This window comes from Eretmochelys imbricata, chromosome 2 (genome assembly GCF_965152235.1).
Source record: "Eretmochelys imbricata isolate rEreImb1 chromosome 2, rEreImb1.hap1, whole genome shotgun sequence".
In the NCBI taxonomy this organism is placed as follows: Eukaryota; Metazoa; Chordata; order Testudines; family Cheloniidae; genus Eretmochelys; species Eretmochelys imbricata.
This window is the reverse complement of record NC_135573.1, coordinates 109,595,870-109,622,401: the sequence shown is the minus strand read 5'-3', so window position 1 is coordinate 109,622,401 and position 26,532 is coordinate 109,595,870. Positions and strand designations below refer to the sequence as shown.

Genomic DNA, 26,532 nt, shown 5'->3' with positions numbered 1-26,532 from the left:
ATTTTGTTTGCAACAGGGGGCAGAGCAAATGTGGTCTTTGCTTGCATGGTAGAGGTAAGAATTTGGATAAGAAGCTTAGATTCACAGGCAGGGCCTTGAAGACATAGAAGACTTGAAACAAATCTCAAGAATCCATATAGGTGTGTTTCTAACATTTCAACCACACTCTAAATAGCCTTATGTTTATGCTCTCTAAATTACTGATATCATTAAAACTTCAATTAATACATAGCAAAATCTCATTATAAGTGTTGGTGTTTCCTTACAAGTTTAAAGACAAACTGTTTTGAACATACAACTAAATTATAACAAGCTATGACTATTATATGACTACAGCACATTATAAATTTGAGTTTCTCCCCCAAAACGCAGTTTCCTAGGGATTATGATACAGGACATTTAGTTGCATTTTCTCCCCAAAAGTTTACATGCCATTTAGAGTCATGCTCTGAATAGTTCATCTTAAACATATTGCCCTCCTGATATGCTGTTTTAAAATAAAATCATTACCTTACAGTGAGAGAAGGTCACTGTAAACTGAACTTCCTTGCTCTGAGGTGATGGCACATCAGGATCGACCACTGGGGCTGCTACAGTTGACTCACCCTGATCCCAGAATGCGTATTGACAGAAGACAAAGTTAGACAGATTCAGTGGTAGTCCAGTTGCTTCTTTTATTTTTACCTGAGTGAGATAAATACACACTTAAAGTAATGTGATTATTTCCTCTTACAGATTGTTTAAAAACTAAAGCATGTAAGTGACAATTCACGTCCAGGACCAATTTTTCAAAAGAGACCTCAAACACTTTCTAAACATGCATCTATTCTGGAAGCCTGCAGTTTTGCATATGCAAAAACTCAGATGCATGTGTCTGCAGAGTGTTTAAGTATTTAACTTGCAGACCTAGATCTACGTTTTTGATCGTGTAAAATGCTAGGCTCCCGAAATTGAATATGTAAGTTTACATTTTAAAACTATATATACACATAATTATTTTTTGAAGGGATTGAACTGATGGCAGCTGAGATTGAAATAGTCTCTAACCACAGAGCATAAACAGCCACGAAAACTTCTCTACTTGACAAATCAACCCTGAAATGCAAGGATAACCTCTTCTGTGACTGCCATCTCTTGGGATGTCAGTATTTGTGGTGTGGACCTGTGTCCACTAGAAACTGAATTTAAACCACTCAATTCACAATCATTCAATGGTAATCATTTTTGATCACTACTAATCTGCACTACATCTGAATCAGAGTGGAAGAGATGAGTCTCTTTCCTATTAACAACATCTTAAACAACCAAGTCCTGCAAAATTTAATATTTAGATTGGATTGTAACAATACATTTGTTTTTCAAAAAAATGTCTCAACTAACAGATTGTCTCCTACTTACCCTGCAGGTGAGCTTTTTTGCTCTGTGAATAATTTCTCCATTGCTGTCCATGATTTCCAGGCTTCCGCTCTCACTGGAGTTCTCAGAAGAGTCATCCCCTTCTGGTACACGTTCTGGAACAACACCAGTGACTCGCATCACTTCAACATGCAGCCGTCCTGCAACCTGAAGCACAAATACTAAGTACTTATGTTCTAAGAACATTAGAACATTGTATAATATCTAACTTCAAAGGGGAGAGCAGGGAGCAGGCAACAAGCAGTGGAACTGAAATGAAATAGAATAGAAGGGAAATAATACCACAAGGAAAAATAAAAGGAAGAGAATATGGAGGAAATGAATGCAAGATACATTTATCCCACTATTCAACTTTTCAATTCACACACGACAGTAAAAGTACTTAGGGACATTACTGTAGTGGATTTGTGGCTGAATTTTAATTGGGGTTAAAGAAATTTTGTAAAGAGCTGAGGGGGCCTTAATCTCTGACCTTTTATTACTTGTCTGCCAAATTACCATCACAAAATGCATTTTACGTTTTTAGTCTAACAAATTTTCTTAGCCATAAAATGAATAGTTTTTTGCTGATTGCATATTTAAAGGTACAAAAAAAGACTCAATATTATAAAAATTTAAAAAAATTCAACATTTAGGTTAGTCAAAATTTTAGTGTGCGATATCTACCTATAAAACAGATTACAAACCCAGAACTAATTTCACTCCCTCTTTCCACTTGCAATACATTATACATTACCAATATATTAAGATTCTATTTAGCCTTACCTCCCCCTGCTGGCTGATGATTGGCACCGCATATTGAAGTTTAACATCATAGAAAAGGCACTCCAAAAAGACATTTGCTACTCCAATTAAGATATGGTTCTCTTGTGCTTCATAGAAAGGGTCACCTTTTTTACCAATGGGCTTCCTTATCTGTTTTGTTTTTTTTAAAAAGGTACATCAATTACTTTTAAAAAGTTGTAAACTTAGTGGAACTATCAAAATGCGCAAAAACCCAAACCAAACAAACCTATATTCTTTATTCTGTGACCTTTACCCTTAGTCACCCCACCCCACTCCTCTGATGTTTCTCTCTCAGTCATCACACCACACCTAAATTTAGATGTGAAGCTCACCACAAAATTCAAATAAGATCTTTGGGATGGGGATCATTAAATAATTTAGTTTCACTCATACAAATAATAAAATATATGACCTACATTTTGAAAGAGCTTCAGCAAAATTCAGACCCTGTTCTAAATCGGTGCAATTCCAAGAACTTCAAGGAGTTGCACCTCCTTATATCTCATCTGAAACTGGTCTTTAAAAAGAAAGAATCAAATTATTTTCCCAATACCCAGTTAGATATATGGACTGGATTCTGAGGAACACTGCAAGAGCAAGAGGCGCTAAGAGAGCACTCAAGGAGGAATCTCCCCCAGGTCTGGAGCTGCTTTCATACAGCTACATGGCTGAAATAATCTCCACAGATTTTTAAATACAAACACCCCATGCATGGCAGCAGATCATCTGGCTCCGCCTCAAAGTATCTAGCTAGGAATCCCCATAGAGATGTATACTGCTCTGTGGATGCATGAGAACCCTGTATCCTGCTCCTCCTCTTTGCCTGCCTCTTCCTCTCCCTTTCCAAACCCAAACATTTGAACCACAGTAGTACTATTACAGCATATAGGGCACTACATACTTCCAGGAAAGATCATTCATGCCCAAGAAAAAAGACTAGTACAACCAAGAGATGTACTTTTAATACTTAAGGATGTACATTTTAGCACTCCTGTGCTCAATGAAATCAACGGCCCATTGACTTCAATGTGTGCAGGATCAGACCTACAATACAAACATGATTTGAAAGAAGGTATTTCTTCTCATCCTGTCCAAAGAAGCAATAATGCACACAGAAGCCAAGTGATTGCTCCAACTGTTATGAGAATAATGCTCCACGTAGACTGTGAGAGTCAGAATAATTTGTGCTCCCCATATCAGCCATGTGATAGCATGCTGCTGATGTATTCCTACCTGGCAATTTAACGGGCACACTCTTGAACAACCAAATCCTATTTCATTCTCTTGCAAGGTATAATGAGGCAAGGACTAATATGATTACATATAGGCATGATATTTATATATAAGCATTATGAATATTTTTACACTTATGGCCAACTTGATATTTTAATTCTAACCAAATACCAACTCTACTTAGGGCTTTGAAGTTAACATGTACAAAAAATACACAAGGGAAAGAGTAGCGAATTTTAAGTTCTAGGACCAAATTCTGTTCTCAAATACTTGTCCGAATTTCACTGGCGTCATGTTAATTGGAATTATGTCAATAAAAGTGTAATGTGCGTATATGAGGGCAGAATGAGGAGCCTATTTTTTATTATGCATTGTAATGTACATTCTGCATTTCAGTATTGTTCACAATTCCACCAACAACTCATGCAGAAAATTCTTCTTCACCAAAGTACAGTATTTGTACATACCGGTTTATGTACACATATTTACATTCTTTGTACTGAACCTGTAACGATATAGACATATACATACATTTTGACATTTTTAAATGTATTTTAAATACCTCAGGAACTTTCTCCTTCCATTCTTGATATAGGTCTCTCATGTCAATCAATTTGTTCTCCAGTTTCTCAATAGTCCACACTTGAGTACCTTTTCCTTTTCTTCTTACTTGAATAGCTGGCTCACTTACTATTGCCCCCCTCTGAGTCAGAGAATAATAATTATTGACTGCACAGGAATTTTTACTTCAAAATATTTAAACTCCTCACTCAAATTATATTCTCAAAGAGTACTAAAATATAGAGTACATGGCTCCCTTTTATATTCTGCCCTCTAACTCGGCATGTAGTGCTGTGAAGATCCAGTGGCTATTTCCCTTTGTCTTTCTCAAATAACTTATTTTTTATGTACGTGTGTTAAATAAAAATTCTCTCTCATAAATTCAAGTGATAATGACAGCAGTAGATTTTACTATATATCTCAAATGTCAATAAGCCTCTTAAAAGACTAAATAGGTTATTTTAAGTTTTGTAAAGACAATATCACATAGGCTCAAAAAAGTGTTGTTTTTTTTAAAACTTCCCAATTTGAATTTAAAAAGCAAGGAACTCTACTTAGGCAGCACAGCAAGAAAACAGAACAAGTGTCATCAGCTCCCATGCTGTGCATGCATGGATGGAAGGATACTGGTAAAAGAAAGTTATAGGAGCTATAATTAATGTTGCTCTGTTATTTTTAAAACTATTTACTCTCCATACTCCACCTACTATTAACTTTAAATGACTAAGTTTTGGACCTAAACATGATAATGACTTCCTTTTAAAATGAAAGTGTGCTCACCGCAATTGAATGTGATGACTCTGCCTGGGCAGCACGGAAAAAGAGGACAGCGCTCCTTTATGGGTCCTACCTGCATCTGGGTTACGAGGGAGGGGCCAGGGCAACGGACCTACCAGAGCCACGCTGGGGGGACCAGGAAGTGGCCAGAGCAGATAGTGGTACTGACTCGCCATGTGTACTGGAGGAAGGGGAGGGTACCTGTACTCAAGAATTCCAGAAAGAACTCACTCTCTCTCTCCCAATCACAATATCAGCAGTACCCACGTTCTCTCCCATGGGGTTGTAGTAGGACTAGGTTTTATGATCTCCTGTGGGCTTGCACTAGTTGTGTTTTTTTTTGCAGCTGGGACGGAGTTTTTCCCTCACCCCCAGATTGGCTGAGGTGGGGTGTTTTTTTTGCCTTCCCCACAGCAAGTAAGGGACCCAGTGAGGTAGGAAAGGATGATAGGTCAAGATTAGGGCTGTAAAGCAATTAAAAAAATTAATCACAATTAATCACACTGTTAAACAATAATAGAATACCATTTATTTGAATATTTTTGGATGTTTTCTACATTTTCATATATACTGATTTCAACTAAACCACAGAATAAAGTGTACAGTGTTCATTTTATATTTATTTTTTATTACAAGTACTTGCACTGTAACAAAACTATAGAAACAGTTTTTTTCAATTCACCTAATACAAGCATTGTAGTGAAATCTCTATCATAAAATTTGAACTTACAAATATTTGAATTATGTACAAAAAACCTGCATTCAAAAATAAGACAATGTAAAATTTTAAAGCCTGCACGTCCACTCAGTCCTACTTCTTGTTCAGCTAATCGCTTAGACAAACAAGCTTGCTTGTATTTGCAGGAAATAATGGTGCCCGCTTCTTGTTTACAATGTCACCTGAAAATGAGAACAGGCATTTTCATGACACGGTTGTAACTGGCGTTGCAAGATATTTATATGCCAGATGTGCTAAAGATTCATATGTCCCTTCATGCTTCAACCACCATTCCACGTGACATAAGTCCATGCTGATGACGGGTTCTGCTCGATAACCATACAAAGCAGTGCGGACCAATAAACATTTATTTTCATTATCTGAGTCAGATGCCACCAGCAGAAGGTTGATTTCATTTTTTGGTGGTTTGGGTTCTGTAGTTTCCACATCAGAATGTTGCTCTTTTAAGACTTCTGAAAGCATACTTCACACCTCGTCCTTCTCAGATTTTGGAAGGCATTACAGATGTACAGTGCTGTGAGTTAAACCCGCTTACGTACAGCTGAGTAGGGAAAGAGCTGCAGTCTGTCCACACTGACAGCTGCCAGCGCACTGTCGGGGCCACATTTGCAGCTGCATTGGGAGCGGTGCATTATGGGCAGCTATCCCAGCATTCAAGTGGCTGCAACGTGCTTTTCAAATGGGGGTGGGGTAGGGTGGGGAGGGGTGTGACAGGCAGCGTGGGGGGAGAGAGAGTGGGTTTTTGGGGGGCTGAGAGTGTGTCAGCATGCTGTCTTGTAAGTACAGACCCCCCTCCCTCTCACTCACTGAAAGCAAACTGCAGCTGTTTCTTTTTTTCTCATAGACGAGAAAAGCAGCCGCTCACCGAAATGGACCCCAACCCCCTTCCCACCCCCACGTCGCCTCTCTTTTCAAGCAAACATTAGGTGTCGGCACTCCAAACAGAGCCCCCCTGCCTACCTCTCACTCATTCAAAGCAAACAGTAGCTGTGTTTGTTTTTTTGATAAGCAGCCCCCAAAACGGAGCTTTGAAATGACACTTCCTCGTCCGGAGTTCACAACAAAACAAGAGAGGACGCTTCAGTTAAAAGGATTATGGGGAGTTTCCGGAGGTCAATCAATCAGCGTGTAATAACATTACTCCCTGTTTACACTGGAGCTGGAGTGTCTCAGCCAATGTGCAACAGCTGTTAGTCCTCTTGGGGAGGTGGAGTACCAGCAGCGCTGTAGCTGTGGAGACACAGTGCTGTACGTGCCTTGCCGGTGTGGACGGGGAGTGAGGTACAACGCTCTGGGCGGCTTTATTGCGCTGTAACTCACAAGTGTAGCCAAGGCCTCAGATTCTTAAACCTTGGGTTGAGTGCTGTAGCTATCTTTAGAAATCTCACATTGGTACCTTCTTTGTGTTTTGTGAAATCTGCAGTGAAAGTGTTCTTAAAATGAACATGTACTGGATCGTCACCCGAGACTGCCATAATATCAAATATATGGCAGAATGTGGGTAAAACAGAGCAGGGGACATACAGTTCTCCCCCAAGGAGTTCAATCTCAAATTTATTTAACGCATTATTTTTTTAACGAGCATCATCAGCATGGAAGCATGTCCTCTGGAATGGTGATTGAAGCATGAAGGGGCATATGAATGTTTAACATATCTGGCATGTAAATACCTTGCAATGTCGGCTATAAAAGTTGCATGCAAATGCCTGTTCTTATTTACAATGTCAACAGAAAGTGAGAAGTGGGAAGCATTATCTCTTGTAAAGGTAAAGAAGGGAGTTGGACTAGATGACCTCTTGAGGTCCCTTCCAACCCTGATATTCTATGATTGGCTGAACAAGAAGTAGGACTGAGTGGACTTGTAGGTTCTGAAGTTTTACATTGTTTTTTTGTTTTTTTTTTTGAGTGCAGTTATGTAATAAAAAATGCTACATTTGTAAGTTGCATTTTCACGATAAAAATATTGCACTACAGTACTTGTATGAGGTGAATTGAAAAATACTATTTCAACACTGAATACAAGATATATATGAAAATGTAGAAAAACATCCAAAATATTTAATAAATTTCAATTGGTATTCTATTGTTTAACAGTATGATTAAAACAGATTAATCACGATTAATTTTTTTGAGTTAATACCGTGACTTAACTGAGATTAATCGACAGCACTAGTCAAAATGTTGAAACTCAGTAGCTAGCAGGTACTTGTTATACAGGGAATACAGTTCACTGATAAACAGGAGCTGAATAAGATTTAGGGGGAGGAATCATCTAAGGAAGATTGAAAAAGGGTGGGGTTGATACAGTGGGGAGCCAACTCCCTCCCCCTTTTCCAGTCCTCCTTAACTCTCATACAAAAGGAGACCGTTAGGGTCTCAACAACGGGCTGGCTGGGAGTGGGTTGGGAAAGGTGAGGGCTGACAGCAGCACTCCCAGATAAATGGAAATTATTAACAAAAGAATGATGACCTGCACTGTACAACTGATTGCCAGGTATTCTCAGATGTTAGATGAGTAAAATTGGGGCCTAGTTAAACAACAAACACTGCATCTCATATTTCTTCCTGCATGGTCAGGACAATAAAATAATTCCATCTTTCTGAGATTAGCTCTTTTTACCTTTCTGTTGGCACTGAGGTTTGCAGCAGGGATCTGAAGTGTCACCTGATAATCAGTTAGCTTGTTCATTTCTTCTGCTAAGAAGTTTGCTTCTCTCACCAGTGTGTTGGCCTTTACTATTTGCTCTCTAAGTTTAGCCAGGCTCTGCCGGAATAATTCATCCCTGTAGTGCAGCAGATAACATTAAAAATAGAAGGAAACCTATTTTTATTATTGGAAGGTCACAAACAGAATTGCGAGTCAAGTCCTTTTTTTCTTAAACAAATCTGCAAAGAAATGCTGTACTAACACTAAATGTGTCTTATACATCATTTGATTGAGAAAAATCTTAGCATATGAAAAACATACAGCTATGGAGGAAGGCCTAGAGCAATTACACTCAAACTTTTCCCAGCTAAAAGTCACATTTACAGAGGAATTGCTTTATTGGTAATTTGCTAGGAGCCTGAAGGCTGCTCTTAATTTTGAAGCAATAAAATACACCGCCATCTGTCTTTCCCTTTCATCTGGAGGTGTGGCCCCCAAAGACTACCAGCCCCAGCATAAGATGCTTCATCTTTATACAACTACATGCTGGAACCTACCACCTGTGTCTACACCTTCTTATTAAAAAGATAAGGCTAGCTGGGGGGCCCTACTGTGCTGTAGGATTCCATGGCCCACTATACTAGCCATCCCTAGTATAAAACATCATATGTTCCACATATCAAACGCACCCTATAGTTAAAAAATACTTGCACAAATTAACAACTGGAGCAATGTGTGCAGGTTAACACCCTTTGTATGAATTCCAAAAAGGGTTCCCAGACCTGTTTGAACAAACCTAATCTAATATGAAAACTGGCAGCAACAACCTGCATATGGTGCTCCTCCCTATGATGCAAGTCTAGACTCTCCTAATGTAGGATCCCCAATATTAATTTTTTAAGTTTTACATGTTTATTCTTTGGGTAATAGAGAGAGCAGCCCAATCATTTCTGCCTTGTTTAAGGGGTCTGCACATCCCAGATGCGCAGCAGGACTTACAAGGGAGTATATCATATCCCATAATTTCTTGCATAAAATCCATAATTAAACCTAAGATTCCTTAGTCTCCAGACTACATATATACATATATGTATGTATGTATGTGTATATATATAGTGATATAGGAGGGCCAGGGAGCAGTGGTAGAATGGTACAGGGGAAATATATAAGCCCTAGGCTAATTAAGGCATGGTTCCCTGTAGACTAGGGAGGGTTGCTACAGGTTAAATTGGAGCACCTGTAGTCAATTAAGCCCTGTCAGGAACCTAATAAACCCCCCTGCTTCAGGCAGTCAGGGGAAGAGGAGGAAGGAGAGAGGACTGGAGGTTGGAGGTGTTGTAAGATTTGAAAAACCAGTGAACTGAAGTAAGGGAGACCCTGCCCCAGCAGGGGAGGGAGACCTCCTCCCCCAACGTCTGAGGACCGAAGGTTCCCCACCCAAGGGGAAAGAGGGTAAGAACCCGCAGGGGTTGAGAGGGGCTGGGGCTTAGAGTGAGGAGCAAACCCAGACCCCTCCCCCACTTCCCTCCTCTGTCACCTTCCCAGGCCTCTATCGGGGACCTCAGAGTCCCAAGAGCAGGGGTAAGGGGTGGCGTCTTAGCCCCACTGCCAAGAAAAGCGCAGGACCCACCATACTAACATTGGCCATCTTGTCACCATACATACACATACACACACACAATCCTACGAAAATCAATTATAGAGGATTAGAGACACGTTTGGGAGGAGTGGCAAGCTTGTTCTGTGGGGCATGTAGATATAGGCAGAGTTTGGCTGAATGGATATTTTGTTTCTACTCTTTTAGATTGGTCAGATGCCTTAAATACCACAGACCATGCCGTATTGTTGTCATGCGTGTAGTCCCTAGCAGGAACTTCTCTTGAGTGGCTACACTTTTCTTCTTTGAGTGGAGTTCCAGACAGTAGTTCTGGGCAATTGTTTTTCTGCCCTGAAAGCTCTCTCATGCAAGGTAACACAAAATTATGTACAAGTTGAACAGAAAGGGATAAGACCATTGGTAGGATTAGCGAGGAGGCCTGCTTTGTGGTATCTTTACTATTCTAAAGTACCAAGCTTAGTGCCTATTTCCTATCTGGCTCAGCTCTACAATACAAGTGGGACCTTGTTAGAGGCCAGATACTCAGGCAGCAGCTGTGTCCAAGACTGCTTCCTTTCCTCCTCCAGCCACCTATTCCCCCTGCCACCTGCTCCGGGGCAAAGAGGGAAACTCCTTTCCCCATCCCTCTTACTACCGTTATCCATACTATCAGCAATTTGAGATTAGATGGCAATAATGCATTCTACTGAGACACATATTGTGGGATCGTCAGGAAGCTGAAGCTAGAGCAGATACTTATTCACTAAGCAGTGCTCTGTTCCGAGAGCACGTTACATGCGAGCTCTGTTGTACTGCTGGCTTCCATATGGAATTGAATGTGTTTTTGATCTCTAAATGCTCTAAATGGCATGGGGTCTGGCTATATAAAATACACTCCCTTTTCTCCCTGTGTGATGCTTCCTCATGTCAGATCAGCAGATGTACTCAAGCTAACAGGTTACTAATTTAAAAAGGGAGGGAGGATGATGACAAGACTCTTTCCAGGAGAAGTCATTGGCTCCCTTTCTTGGTCCAAGTAGAGCCTGAATTTAACAACTTTCTGGAAATGCTAAAAAGCCAATTTCTTTTCCTCAGGCTTTTGGAGAAGGAATGGGTGACAAGCATAGTGTAGCTAGGTGGGGCTGTTACCTCAGCCAATTATTAGTGTGGGGAGTTTTCATGATTTTTTGTATATTTTAATTCTTGTTTTCTTTGTGTAGTTGTGGGAATGTACTTAGGGCACCACAAAAACACGCCACAGAAACTGAAGCGAACAAAATAAGTTTCAGCTGGGATTTTGGTGTTTTTACTATACAACGTATGCATGCCAAGTTCCATTTGGATACAAACAAAAGCAAATCCCATCTGGAAATCGAGTCTTGAAAGACGTTGGTTTTAAAACAAACAGCAGCTAACCCTTAACTACAGTGGCACTTGGAACGTGCCCTATAATACACACCAGTCACGTTCCATGCAAGTCCAGTCACTAAGGTCTGCTACACCTTGCCCCTCAAACTGAACAGATGGTGTTGTGCCCTAGAATATGAAGTATGTTTTCCATACTTCCCATCACGTGGTCAGTAGATGCCCTCTTCCCCCTCAAAATACTGTTGTGCCTTTACCGCCTAATTAACACTAAACATTCCCCACTGACTTCTCTTGATTTCTCTTTCCAATACATGGACCTTTTCCCCCCTCTTCAAACCTGAGCCTCCTTTAGAGCTCAAAAAATTAAGTCTAAGAAAATATTCTGCAGGACTGGAAATGTTCACTATTTCTTGCAGGATACCTTTTACTCATTAAAATAATTTGATAGGACTCAATTTTTATCAGATGCATAATTGCCATGGATGGTAGTGGTGTTTTTATGTTGCAGTAGGACCTAGAGACCTCAGCTATGAGGGTGGGATTCCCACCAGTGAAATTCAAGGACAACGTTCTTGTTTGAAGGCCCATTCCTCCCAAACTCCCCCAACAGTTGCTGTACAGAGGGTGAGTGCTGGCATGCCCACCCCATTTCTTGCTTGGGGGCTTCATCTTTTCATATCAGCCTGAAGCTAGAGGATATTGTCATCCATTCTAGTTTTCTGTCCATTCTCCTGCTCCAGAGCATTCTGGCTGCTGTAAGGTGTAAGAAGGGGGGAAAATGTCTCTATTGCTCTACCCCTCCCTCCCACCTATTTTGTGAGTGGCTCCCTTGTGAGTGACTCCAGTTCTTACCTATGCTGCTGCTCATAGCCTTTCCAAAGCAGTGGTACCGTATCAATTATGTGATTTTTTTTTTGACAGCTTCAATACTGTTCACAAGGCAGTTATGAAGAGCAACAGTGAATCTGACCAGAGGCCTATTAATTTCAATCTGCTACTTGGCAAAGCGGCAAGAAGCTATAAAAGTACTAGAGCTTTGTCTGCAAACTCAGGAAGATGAGACTGCATCATTTTGCATTCAGTTCACATTAGGATGGTTCTCGTTACATCTTTAAGAGCTAGAAACAATTTTTAATTAAAACTGAAATACTACAGTTTTCCCTCCTTGCTTGTGAAATCTTTCTAGTTATCACTGGTGAATAGACGAGCAGATTTTTTTCAAGCCCAGTTTGGCAGACATTGTGAACGCTGAAAGCAAGGCTTGCACAAAAACTAACACAAAATGCATGGTTTTACAGGATTAGATCTTGATTCTATTTTCTGTTTCCTACATTCTGGGTCTGAATGAGGCAAGACAATTTTGGCTTACTCTGTTTAGACTTTTGTTTTACATTGACTTTTTATGGAGGAAGTGGAAATACACCAAGATAGAAAGGAGTGCTCAAAGTCACCATTTATAAAAAAAGAGATGAGTGAACAATGAAGTCTCTGTCGTACAATGCAAATAAACATTCACAGAAAACAGAGTTGGACAAAAAACAAGTAGTCCATTTATCCACTCCTTCTGTTGGACGAATCACAGAACCCCGAACAAAATATTACTTTGTTTACAACAAAATGCAGCTGCTGAAAATCTTATCACTCCCCTCTGTGAGTCCAATAGCTTCCTCTCACCTCCTACATCAACAAGCTTCTGTCATCTTCAATATACATCCCTACCCCTTCCTAAACTCGGTGCATTTCCTCCTCCTACTCCTTCTCCGACTTCTTAAGCTCTCCTTCCAAATCTCCCTCCCAAAAGTCCCTTGTGAGTCTTTCACCCATGCTTTGTCTGTGTTTTTCCATACCATCCCTTATGATTGGAACTCCTGTGTTTCCCTTGCACACTAAACAACCTGCCTCTACTCAAAATCATTCCTCAAAATGCACATTTTGTGTGAGGCCCTTCAACAGTGTTCTAAAAGCAGATTTATTTATTTTTAAAAAGTTTGCACAACTTAAGAGTAAACCTTTAATTTTTTGTGCACGTCCTGTGTTTCTGAATTTTTTCTGTGCTCGATACACATTGTTAGATTCCTGAGGCATGGACTGTGTTTTCACAGTGTTGGGTACACTAATGGCACAGTAATATTTGACAAAGCTTGATCTGACATATTTGTCCCTTCCCTCCCTCCCTCAAGTAATCTGTCAGCAACACATGCAGGGAATGTTAAAACTGTATGAATGTAACACTTGCATAGCATCTGAACTGCTCTATGAAGAGTTCATGGGGAGAAAAATAAAAGTCACCACACCACTCGGGCAAAATTCTGCTCTCAAAGGTGCATGTGAGATACCATACCAAACCAATGGGAAGCCCCACACTGCAGTAGAGGTCAGAATCGAGCTCTGAATGAAAAAAAAGTCGGATTTAACTGGGTTGAAGACAGGTTTAACAATGTCCTTCTATCCCTTAGCCCTCTCCTTTGTATTTCTCATTCATATTGGTTTTAACTCCAGTATTCTCACCTCTCTTCTGTCCAGATGTTTACTTTTTGCTGGGCAGTCTGAGCTGTATATGAGAGCCTGTCACTGCCGTGCTGATGCTGCCTTTCTGGAGAAAGCTGCTGCCTGAGTTGCTCGAGCTCACGCTCATACATTATCCTCTGCTCTTCAAGAGCACTCTGCTTCTCTTCCAAGTACTGCTTCTCCAAAACCCGCACCACATTTTGGACTGGGTCTAGAAAAGGATGAAATGAGCGAACACAACATTTTAATTCAATTACTGTCATATTATTTATATTTCAGTAGCATTCAAAAATTGCCAGGTACTTTCCAAAAGCAAAGAAAAATGCAGCCATTGCCTCAAAGAACTTACAATCCAAAAGTCAAAATAAATATACAAAAGGAAAGGAATACAGCATATAAAGAAAGTGAGATGAGTGATGGCTGACAAACATTTAGTTCCATTATTTTTTTATGTTGTTTTAAAATATATTATAGCCTCCCGAGGTGGAGGAGGGAGGGAGGATAGAGAAAGGGATGAATTAGTAAGAGCAATGAAGTAGGACAAAGAAGGAAGGGAAAGGAAAACTTCACTTTCTCTGTATTAGCTGCTGAGGAAATGTGATGGAGGGTGATGGAAGAAAACTGAAGCAAACCAACCAAATGATCTACTTCAGTTAGTAACAACCACTGAAAGAAAAGAAACATTGTTTTTCTTTTTAAAAGCACATTATAGATTGTGTACGTTTCCTAGAACTTCTTTATGATTCTGAAAGAGAATAAACTTCTATAATAAATTATTGCCACATATTGTCAATTTTAAATCTGTCCCATATGTACATTCCACACTAATGTACAATAAACTCTGGGCTGATTTCATTTTTGAAGATCTAAATGTAGTAACTGAACTGGCAGTAAGAGAAGCTTAAAGTCAAGATTTTATTGAGCAATAAATTAGCTTGCTGTGCTGTAACCGCCATATGTAGATCATGTGAACACAAACTGAAAGATACATAGTTTGCATTAACATAGTCACAGCACACTAGTGTGTGGTGCAGTTCACACCCCTGTAACCCAAACTCTGAGGTTGCATAGACAAGCCCTTAGATGCTAGTGGTCCTGCTTTTGCTCCAAATATCAAGTCCTGTTATGGTCCCATATACAATATCGGTGCTGCATGGAGAGACGTGCCATTGTTAAAGATGCCATGTTAAATGGAGGCTCTGTATGGTAGACTCTGCAAGGTGTTGGTCAGGCAAAGAGATGCTTGTCAATACTCAACTTTCAGTTAAAAAAAAGTTCTGATGTTTTTATAGATAAATGTGGCAAAAGTTTTACATTTGGTGACTGCTCACAATTCAATTAATATTTAAACTAGTGGGACAGATTCTGAAAAGCCCCATATATTTAATTGAGGACAATCGGGTCCACTATTTGTAAAGTTACTTTAATATACTCTTCGAACTAGGAAAAGTTCTTTATAAAACCCAATTTTTTCATCTGAACATAACAGTGGTGAGGGCTGCCTGTGATCTGCTATAATAGTTTGAATTTGTTTATCTGCATCATTTTTAGCATCATTAAAGGTATTAATTTAAGATATATGTCTTCTCAGCATATCTTTGGAAAAACTGAAAACTACTGCAAGTTACTATTTTAATCCTATCACTGTTGCTCGAAGAAAAGAACTCATGCTTTGCACACAGACTTATTATAGGGATACCACAATTATAACAGTTATGAAATGCAAAGTAAAAACTCGTAAATGTAAATATTGAACATTTCACAAGACATTAAATGATATACTACATAGCCTAAATTGTCACAAGTTGTAGACTCTATGAACAAGTAGCCAGAATTTGTATTGGCATTAGAATGATTAGTTATTTTTAACTTCCAGATACATTTTGGAGCAAAAAGGATTATTGCTTGAATGGAGTTTTGATAGGAGTATATAAGCTGAATTTATTTATTTGCCTGTCTATAATAATCATATTAAATACTTGCATAATACAATCAGAATTATCTTCACATCTGCAAATTTTTATAGCATCTCTAAAATATTTCGAAACCATAATTATACAGAATGATTGAAAAATTAAACATTACGCAGAAGATAATGAACAAGCATGGCAGAAATGAAAAAGATGCTATTGTGTTTGGACGTACAGGAAATAATTCTAAAGATGAATCGAGACAAGGGTTTGCTAAATTACTCAAAGACTATTATTTAACTGATGCCAGAAAGTGAGTTCCCCAACAAGATCGAATGAACTATCTCCCCAGACATCTGCTACTATAGATAACATTAAAATTTGTTACATGAACAAACCGCAGTATGAAAAATATTCTTTGTAACATCTGGGAAGCCAACAGTTTTCTCATTTCAAGTAACATTTCCAATATCTGCAGAAAGTGGATTAAGTAGCATCTGAGCATTTATATTTCAATACAAGCAGTTCTAATTTGCTAAACACTAAAAACTGAGATTCTTCTGCATGAGACATCCTTTAACAGACTTTAATAAGTGAGATTGTATAAAATACTGTGAGCTGAACAACTGTCAAAGCATGCTGGCTGATTATTTTGCCAAAATGTCTGTTCTGGTTTCGCTACTGTCTTGTTAACAATGTTATGGTATCACATCAACTGTGTGTGGTGGAAAAGAAAGGATGAAATTGACATAAAATACACTTCAAAGTTAAATTTATAGCATACTTTCACATTCACAAGTAATTGTGGTCAAAAGTTACCAGGTTTTAGAAAAGGATTAGAAATTTATATGATCATCATTTACAGTTACATTACATAGGACAATAATGTGGAAAAAATAAAAAACAAGATGTTTCAGGGCATGAGCTAACCATCGATTGATGGGGTCAGGAAGAAATTCCACCTTTGGGCAGTTTATTCTATAATTATCCAGGACTGTGTTTCTTGCATCCTCCTCTGAAGCATCCAATATTGGCCTCTATCAGAGAGGATATTGGACTAGACGGATAATGGATATGCTCCAGCAACTCCTAAATACATATATCTGAGCAGATTTTTTTAATTGGACCCAAACAACCTTTGTGCATCACCTGATATTGCAATTCTCTTACCATTACTATTCAGAGTTTTCATTATAACTTCCATTTGTGCAAATTCATAGTTGTAATCTGGTTCTGAAGAAGCTTCACTAGTTGCATCCAAATCATGTTCCGCTAACACGGTTTCTTTTTCAAAGTCTTTCAACCAATCTCGTCGCTTCCTCTTTGGCAGATTGATTCTATTTAAAAAATGTAAAAGTGACTTAAGATTTTAAAAACAAGAGTGAAAATAGGTAAGCAAATAAGATGTGTGAGTGGAAGGAAATCAAGGAATATAAAATTACCTAAAAAAGTGGTTGTTTCCCCATAGGATTCTATCTCCATGCCACAGCTGAGTGGAAGTACATACCAGTGTGCCATTTACACAGGATCTAAAAGAACAATAAGACCACTCTGGTGAGATGACAGAAATGATATATAGAAAATACCTACAAGTTCATCAAGTCTATTTTCCGCACCTATACAAGATCATATGTAATACACCATACACAGACTAACAAAGTTCTTATTAAAGTGTAAATGTGAAAAGTTGCTAATGAAAGATCAGTTCCCACTGCCTTTGAAAAACTGCTACTGCTGCACCTCTGCACTATAAACAGTAGGGGGAGACGGCTTCCATTTTAGTTTCATAGCTGGTAGTTAAAAAAAGCCACATGCACATTCCAGAAACTGGGTCACAGACTGTTCATTGTAAACAGTCTGTGAACCTAGTTACATTCAAACCCTATTAGAAAAAGCTTATGTATGGTTATTTTGCCATTTCTAAGGAAAACTCTAGGAAACAGGTTAGTCTAACAGATGGTAAATATTGCTAATACATACCACAGATATTATATAATTTATTTATACATATCCCTTATATCACTGAATTTAATTCTTTTGATAAACTGGACTTCTATTGGTCAAAAGTTTCTATTTTTGAAAAATTTTGAAAAAAGACATTTGCATCTAGGGTCATCTATATTTAAGCTTTATTCATAAAAAAGTGAGATGGAATTGTTCGGTTCTTGCTTCTGTGGCTCAAAGCAGAAAAATAAATCAAATAGTATTTCCCTCTAAAATGTAATGTCCTAGATGAAATGCAATATTGTCCCTTCAGATTCAGAGTTCTGAATTCAGTTTTGTATCACAAATATCTTAAGTGTCAGATATGAAATAATTCATTCTGTTTAAAGTTGTAACTCTGGTAACAAAGTTCATGCTGATATAAACATCGCAGAAACAATTACTTAAGCATTTCAGATCAGTCACAAACAAAACATGGTTATATGTTTTTTCCACTGACATGCTCCTCTGTTCTTGCCAGCGAAAACTACTAACTCCTTGTACTATATCTATCACCATAAATCTGAATACCATCTAGCTGGAATTCTGTAATTTACATTATTAGTCTGCAGCACTGCGATATACATGCTAAAATGTACTCTACAAAAAGCACACGGAAGATAGGGTTTGAAAAAATAGATTATCCCTCCATCTTTTGTTTACCCTATAATGCCTATATCTGTGAAATTAATTAAACAGTAAGATCACAGGCAGTATATTTGTGTGAAATTATTGCACATGCCATAAGTGATGTTACAAGGTTGAACAGCTTTAAATGCTAACAAAGAAGAAACAATTCCCATAAATGGAATGTTCCTATAACTCTATAAGAGAAACAAGAGGGAAAAGAGTCTGGATTCATACTTTACTGGGCATTATTATAATTGCGGCCTTCAGATGAAATTTATCTATTCTCACAAAGCCTAAGAGTGTGAATTCACAGGGGTAGAATTCATCCATCCAACCAACCGACAGGCTGCTATTCCATCCCAGAGGTGGAATCTATGTAAACAATGATCCCATCCTTGTTTCCAAGACATCCTTGATTATGGTTTATCCAGAACCAGCATGGAAACTTCCTCTTTGGCCTGGAGGTCCCTGGTGTCTTACAGTTTCCGTTGACATCACCTGTATTGAAAATGGCTGTTGACCAGAGCACACAGTATTTGTGACATAGTAAAATAAAAATGCACGCACCTTTTAGTGATGAGAAGCAAACATTGCACGGGACAAGTGTGCTGAACTTCCTTACCTTGCATTTTCTTTTGGTGTGAGAGAAACTTCCCCATCTAATGCAATGTCAATCTCACAGTGCTCTGGTTGGATCCCTATACCAAACAGCTGTATGTCCTGAGAGGTATCTGCACCAACCCTGGTGTGATCCTGTTTCATAGGTTATTAATAAAATATCAATGAAAATCAAGAAAACTGCTTCCCTTTATATAACTTATCAGATACAACTTACAACAAAAATATTAACATAACAAGAATGGAAAATATATAACCAACACTCTGAAATCCTACACTGAGGACTTCCACACAGCAAAAAATGATGCTGGTCTGACAGAGGTAAGACTAAAAGAGGCAACTGACCAATTCTTCTATGCAGCATTTAATCCTAGTAGTTTTGTTCTATAAATCATTAAACACCACAGAAACAATTTAATTCTGATTTAAAGTGTTCACAAGTCTCTGTGGTGCCTATGCATTACTGCACATGGTAAGGAAAATGAGTTGTGTCCCGCAGTCCATAAGAGAGGACAACATGGGCTGCAAAAGTTGGGCAAACTAGAACTGAGGTAAGCATACTGTATTAGTCAGCTAAGTTCCATAGCTTTTGTCTCTTAGAATCTGACCCAAATTGAGAGGTTACGCATCTTGGGCAGTAACTGGCGTTTCAACTGTGTCCCCCTATAGGTGCTCCATTTCAGATGCACTTGCATCCCACGTGCCTTTGATCCAAGAATTTTGGTAGTAATGGCTGTTTGTCCCATGCATGTGCACTACGCATCCTCGTGCCCCATATTCCGAGGGTACATAGGGCTGTACAGATGCACTGCCCTCAGTTCCTTCTCCACCATAAAGTCACACAGAGGAAACTCTGAAGCAGAGGGGAAGGAGGGCAAGTTGTGGAGTACCGATAGAGACACACATCTCGAAGAACATTTGCTGCCCAAAGTGAGTAACCTTTACTACTTCTAGTACTGTCCCTATGAGTGTGCCACTTCAAGTGACTTCTGAGCAGAAGCCTCATGAGGAGGAGAGAGCTTTGGAGCCAAGTCCAACACTGAACAAAAGACCGGATTCCCAAGCACAGCTTCTCATCTAGAAGAATGAATAACCGCTTAGTGCTTGGAAAAAGTATGTATTAAAGTCCAAGCTGCAGCCTTGCAGATCTCAGTAAAGAGGATGTGTTTGAGTAATGCCATGGAGATAGAAAGAGACTTCATGAAATGGGCTAATACCCTAGAAGGGGGCTGTATATTGGCAGCTTCATAACAAGAAAAAATACATCCAGAAATCTACCTCAAGAGTCTCTGGGTAGAAACTGTGGTACCTTTGGGTCTGATGGCAATTGAAACAGTATGGGAAACTTCTAAATAATCTGGTTCTTTCCAAATAGAAGACTAGTTCCCTCCTGTTGTCCAAATTATGGAAAGCAGAATTTACCTGGTCTGACATGGTTTGGGGAAAAAAACTGGAGATTGATGCCTTGATTGATGTGGAATTCAGACACTGTCTTAGATAGAAACTTACGATGCAGACTAATTTTTTGTTCTTGGAAAACACTGTAAAGGGAGAGTCTGCCATTAAAGCTCCTATTTCCCCAATTCTTTGAGCAGAAGTGATGCCCACCAAAAATGCTGTTTTCATTGCTAGGTGAAGAAGGGAACAGGTGGCTCTCTGTTCCAAAGCGGGTTTTATAAGACATTTGAATACAAAATTTAAATCCTATACATGGATGGGATCTCTAATGTGAGGAAAAAAGCTCCTCAACCCCCGAATGAATCTCACTGTGGCGGGATGATCAAATACTGAGAATCCCTCAACCGGGGAACAAAAGCCATTATAGTAACCAAGTGAACCCAATGTAACTCATAAATAATCCTGACTTTAATGCCAGCAGATAGTTGAGGACAGCAAAGAAGGAAGACGAAACAGATGAAAGATGTCACTGGTCACACTAGTGGTGAAATCTTTTCCATTTTTGCAGGTAAATATTTCGCATAGACTTTTTCCTACTGTTTAATAACACTTACTGTACCTCTGCAGAGCAGGAAGTCTCTATTCCTGTGAACCTTTGAGTAACCAAGCCTTGAGGCAAAGGATTCCTTGGTTGGGATGGAGAGTCTGAAGTGTCTTGACACAGAAGACTGGGCATTGACAGAAGACTCATCACCAGACAAACGGAGGGAAGAATCAAGTAAGGATACTAGGTCTGCCTGGGCCACACTAGAATGATTAAATATGATCTTGGCTTTCTCTTGCTTGATCTTCTTCACCACTCTCAATATCAGGGGCACTGGAGGAAATACAAACAGAAGGCCTCTTGTCCGCAGAACAAGGAAACATCTTCCAGTGTGTGAGGGCCTAAACCCTCCTCTTGAGTAAAACTGCCTGTTGGTAAGGGTGATAAAGAGATCCACTTCTGGAAATCCTCAAGTCAGAAATATATGATTGAGTGTCTAGAAGTCCAACTCCCCATTTGTAATCTTGAAGGAAGCATCTGCTTAGATTGTCAGTTATGATGTTTTGTAGGTCTGGAAGGTAAGTTGCTGAAATAAGGATGTGATTGGCTATATACAAATCCCATAGCTTTATTGCTTCTGCAAAAAGGGAAGGGGATCTCCTCCCCCCTCACTCTCCCATCGGTTGATGTAGAACATACAGGCTACTTTGTCTGTTGTGATTTTGATGGATTTGTCCCAGATTAATGGAAGGAAGTGAGACCAGGCAATCCAGACTGCCCTTGAGGTTGAGGTGTAATAATGCTTCTTAGCAGACAATTTGCTCTGCCATTATGGTGATAGTTGGGGAGGACTGGTTAATGAAACACCTGCACATACATTGCTTAGGTTCTTCCACCAATTGACAGTCTCTCTGACACCAGTCTGTTCAGGCACATACATTGTTTGGGGGTATCAACTGTCCTGAGCCATCCCTGGAAACAGCGCAGCATAATCTGTCATCTCGCATCACAAAGGTAGAAGCTGTCCCCACAGTTGAAGGCAATTTCTTGTTGATGTCTGTGGACTGCCTTGAATTTTTGAAATGAGGTTTGTTAATATCATGAACCTGTCCATGGGAAGGTAAGCTCTGACTGATACTGCATCTGAGGGGACCCCTTTGAATTCTATCATTTGCACAGGGCTCAAAGTGGATTTCTCAATGTTGCACTGAAGACCTAGCCTGAGGAACCAGGACATTGCTGTCTTTATGGCAGAGAGAACCTTGTTGTAAGACCAGTCCTCGAGCAGCCAATCATCAACATATGGAAAAAACAATTATCCCCAATTGCAGATAAGCGGTGACCACGGCCAATACGTTCAATACCACCGTTGGGACAGAAAAAAGTCTAAAAGGAAGCACTTGATACTGGAAGTGATCTTGACCAACCAGAAAACTGAAGGAATCTCTTGTGAGAAAAATGAATCATGACACGAAAATATGAATCCTGAAAGCCAAGGACCAAAAATGAATCTTCTGGCTCCAACTACGGAATTATAGCTGCAAGAGTCACCACCTTGAATTTTTGTATTGTCACAAAGTTGTTTTAGAGTCTTAGATGTACAATCAGTCTCCAGCCCCTGTACTTTTTTGGGACCATAAAATACTTGGACTAAAATCTCTTCCCCCTGTGGTGAGCTGGAACTGGTTCTATGACTCCAATGCATAGAAGGGAATCTATCTCCCATATCAGAACTGCTCATGAGAGAAGTCCCTGAAAAGGGACAGGGAACGGAAGTTAAATGGATGGAGTAACCTGATCTTAGAACCTCAACACCCATGATGTAATCTTCTGCCACGCAGAATGAAAATGGTGGAGACAGATTCCAAAGTGGGAAGAGGCAGGTAGAACGGTGTAGTTGCAGCTCCATGATGTGAGATTGTTCCAAACCCTCAACCAATCTGTCAAAACTGTCATTTTGATGTTGTAGATGCAAACAAAGTAGGCAGCCTCTGTCTTTGCAACCTCAGCTTCTTTATGAGGAGCTCTGAAATCCTGAAAATTTAATAGGACAGGATCTCTGTGCCGTTTGAAACCTGCTAAACTTTTGTTTGCTTGCAGGTGTATACATTTCAAGGAAGCACAAGGTGACCCTGGAATCCTTTAGGTTGTGCAAGGATTCATCAGTGGATTCAGCAAAGAGTTTTAATAGCTCATAGGGGAGGTACTCTACCATATTTTGGACCTTTCTCTGGAACCCAGACAGTTAAAGCCAGGATGCTCAAAACATGACCACTGCTGTAGACATAGAACAAGCCGCAGTATCAACTGTATCGTCACTTGCAATGAGGTCCTAGCTAGCAGCTGACCCTCATTAATAATGGATTGGAATTGTTCACGATCTTCTGCCAGAAGGTGCTCAATAAAGGTAGTAAACTTAGAATAATTTGATGGTTATATTTTGCCATAAGAGCCTGGAAATATGCAATTCTAAACTGAAGCTTTCCAGATGAGGTGGTCTTATGGCCGAACAGGTCAAGATGTTTTTGGTCTTTATCATAAGGTGTGGATTCAGTGTGTTGCTGTCTGCCACATTTACTCACTGCTTCTACAACAAGACAGTTAAGTGCAGGATGGGACAATAAAAATGCAGAGTTCTTGGTTGGGACGTAATTTATTTTTAATTGGCACACTTGCATGTCAATGGTATTGTTGCTGGGCTCTGCCAAATGGTCTTGGCAGGATCCAGCAGGGCTTTCCCCCACCCTGAAGTGCAGGAATACCAAGATGAGAGCTGCCCTGATGGTTGAGAAGCAAGTGCCAATAGCCCTGTGGAAGCTTGCTACACCTGACTGCTACCAGTCAGTAGGGAATCAATTTACTGTGGGGGCTGCTGTGATCCAAGTAGCCAATGCAATCACTGAGCTGCTGCTATCAAGGGTAGTGACTCTGGGAAATGTGCAGGTCATAGTGGATGGCTTTGATGCAATGAGGTTCCCTAACTGGTGGGGCGATAGACAGAACACATATCCCTATCCTGGCACCAGACCACCTTGCCAACCAGTACGTAAAGCGCCAGGGGTACTTCCCAATGGTGCTGCAAGCACTGGTGGATCACAAGGGACATTTCACCAACATCAACATGGGATAGCCGGGAAAGGTGCATGACGCTCGCATCTTTAGGAACTCCGCGCTGTTCGAGCAGCTGCAAGAAGGGACTTACTTCCCAGACCAGAAAATTACCATTGGGGATGTTGAAATAGTTATCCTTGAGGACCCAGCCTACCCCTTGCTCCCATGGCTCATGAAGCCATACACAGGCAGCCTGGACAGTAGTAAGGAGCAGTTCAACTATAGGCTGAGTAAGTGCAGAATGGTGGTAGAATGTACCTTTGGACATTTAAAAGCTCGCTGGGGCTGTCTGCTGACTAGGTCAGACCTCAGCGCAACCAACATTCCCATTATTATTGCTGCTTGCTGTGTGCTCCATAATATCTGTGAGAGTAAGGGGGAGATGTTTATGGCAGGGTGGGGGGTTGAGGCAAATCGCCTGGTGTCAGATTTTGAGCAGCCAGACACCAGGGCAATTAGAAGAGCACAGCAAGGAGCACTGCACATCAGAGAGGTTTTGAAAACCAGTTTTATGACTGGCCAGGCTTCGGTGTGACAGTTGTATGTATTTCTCCTTGATGCAAATCCGCCCCCTTTGTTGATTTTAATTCCCTGTAAGCCAACCACCCGCCCCCCTTCGAAATAAAGTAACTATTGTTTTGAAACCATGCATTCTTTCTTTATTAATTAAAAAAAAAAAGGGGGAGATAACTAACAAGTTAGCCTGGGTGGGGTGGGGTGCAGGAGGAGGGAAGGACAAGGCCACATTTCTTACTGTAGACACACTACAAATCAAACTGTTTGAATAACAGCCTTCCGTTGCTTGGGCCATCCTCTGGAGTGTAGTGGCTGGGTGCCCGGAGCCTCCCCCTCCCGCAAGTTCTTGGGCGTCTGGGTGAGGAGGATATGGAACTTGGGGAGGAGGGCAGGTGGTTGTACAATGGATGCAGCGGGGGTCTGTGCTCTTGTTGGCTTTCCTGCAGCTGCACCAGACGCTTCATCATGTCCGTTTGCTCCCCCATTAGCCTTAGCATTGCCTCCTGCCTCTACTCTTTGAGTTCACTTAACGCTTTCATAGCCTCTAACACTGAATGCCTCCATGCATTCAGCTGTGCCCTATCAGTGTGGGAGGACTGCATGAGCTCAGAAAACATGTCATGGCAAGTGTGGTTTTTTTCGCCTTCTAATCTGTGATAACCTCAGGGACGGAGATGATGGGGGAGCCTAGAAACATTTGCACCTGGGAGGAGATAAAAAGGGAGAGTAAAATTTAAGATGATACATTTCTGAGAAAAAAGGGAGACTCTTTCATAGTGAATCAAGCAATTCACAGCAGACAGCACATGTGCTTTAGGTACAAGAACGCATTTTGCCTTTTATATTGAGCGCCTGCCAGTATGGTGACATCACACACGGCTGGGCAACAGAATTCAGTTTCCATGCAGCCATGGTAAGGCAAAGGGTACGCAGGGTTGGCTTCTTACGCATAACACGTGGGAATGGTTTCAAACTGCAGCACCATCCTTTCCCATAGCAAGCAATGGATTGGGTTTCACATTTAAAAGGAGGGGCTGCAGTTTTCGGGTGGATGTGCAGCACACACCTCTCCCCACCCCACGGTGTGGCTTTTCTCCGGGATGATCCCTTTTAGCCAAGCGCGAACAGCCCAGCATGAATGGGGTCCTTTTACTGTTCCCTTACAAAAATTCCCCTATTTCAACCAGGTGACCATGAATGATATCACTCTCCTGATGCTAACACAGAAAGATATAGACCGAATGTTGCTTGAATGCGACCAAAACCCAGGACCATTCGCTGCCATGCTTTGTGCTGCAATGATCCCAGAATACTTTCAGAGTACCTCCAGGAGAGCTTCATGGAGATGTCCCTGGAGGATTCCCGCTCCATCCCCAGACATGTGAACAGACTTTTCCAGTAGCTGTACTGGCCACGAATGCATCCCAATTCTTCAGGGCAAATCAAATATTAAACACTATTGCTTTTAAACCCTGTACTGTAGTTACAAATGTGCACTCGCCAGAGGTGCCTTCTCCAGTTTCAGGGTTGGGGATCCTGCCTTCGGAGGGTATTGGCTCCAGGGTGATGAAAAGGTCGTAGGTGCTGGGGAGAACAGATTCACGGCTTGCCTGTTGCGAATTCTCCTCCTCCTCCACAAAATCCTCCTCCCTGTTGCATGAGACTCCCCCCTTGCAGGTGTCCACGGACAGTGGTGGGGTAGTGGTCGGGTCCCCTCCTAGAATGGCATGCAGCTGATCATAGAAGTGGCATGTATGGGGCTCTGACCCAGAGCGACCGTTTGCCTCCTTTGTCTTTTGGTAGGCTTGCCTCAGCTCCTTAACTTTCACGCAGCACTGCTGTTTGTCCCTGTTGTAGCCTCTATCCAACATTCCCTGTGAGATTTTGGCAAATATATTTGCATTTCTTCTTTTTGATCAGAGTTCTGACTGCACAGATGCTTCTCCCCATACAGCAATCAGATCCAGTGTCTCCCTTTTGGTCCATGCTGGAGCTCGTTTGCGATTCTGGGGGGACAGCCTGGTCACCTGTGCTGCTGAGTTCGCCATGCTGACCAAAGAGGAAATTAAATTCAAAAGTTCCCAGGGCTTTTCTTGTGTACCTGGCTAGTGCATCAGAGTTCAAAGTGCTGTCCAGAGCGGTCACAATGGAGCACTCTGGGATAGCTCCTGGAAGCCAATACCGTCGATT

At 40.6% G+C, this 26,532-nt stretch overlaps 1 protein-coding gene across 6 annotated transcripts in view; it reads right to left on the bottom strand.

Moving 5' to 3' along the window:
- The window catches only part of KIF13A (kinesin family member 13A), a 196,911-nt gene that overhangs the window by 36,831 nt on the left and 133,548 nt on the right, over nucleotides 1-26,532 (bottom strand). For all 6 annotated transcript variants that reach the window (XM_077810585.1, XM_077810588.1, XM_077810587.1 and 3 more), the window contains 9 exons: nucleotides 18,778-18,908; nucleotides 16,985-17,071; nucleotides 16,713-16,879; nucleotides 13,633-13,843; nucleotides 8,133-8,295; nucleotides 3,998-4,138; nucleotides 2,182-2,331; nucleotides 1,399-1,563; nucleotides 511-684 (listed from right to left, as the gene is read on the bottom strand). In XM_077810585.1, coding sequence (XP_077666711.1) covers nucleotides 511-684; nucleotides 1,399-1,563; nucleotides 2,182-2,331; nucleotides 3,998-4,138; nucleotides 8,133-8,295; nucleotides 13,633-13,843; nucleotides 16,713-16,879; nucleotides 16,985-17,071; nucleotides 18,778-18,908 — 1,389 coding nt within the window. The remainder of the gene's footprint in view (nucleotides 1-510; nucleotides 685-1,398; nucleotides 1,564-2,181; nucleotides 2,332-3,997; nucleotides 4,139-8,132; nucleotides 8,296-13,632; nucleotides 13,844-16,712; nucleotides 16,880-16,984; nucleotides 17,072-18,777; nucleotides 18,909-26,532) is intronic.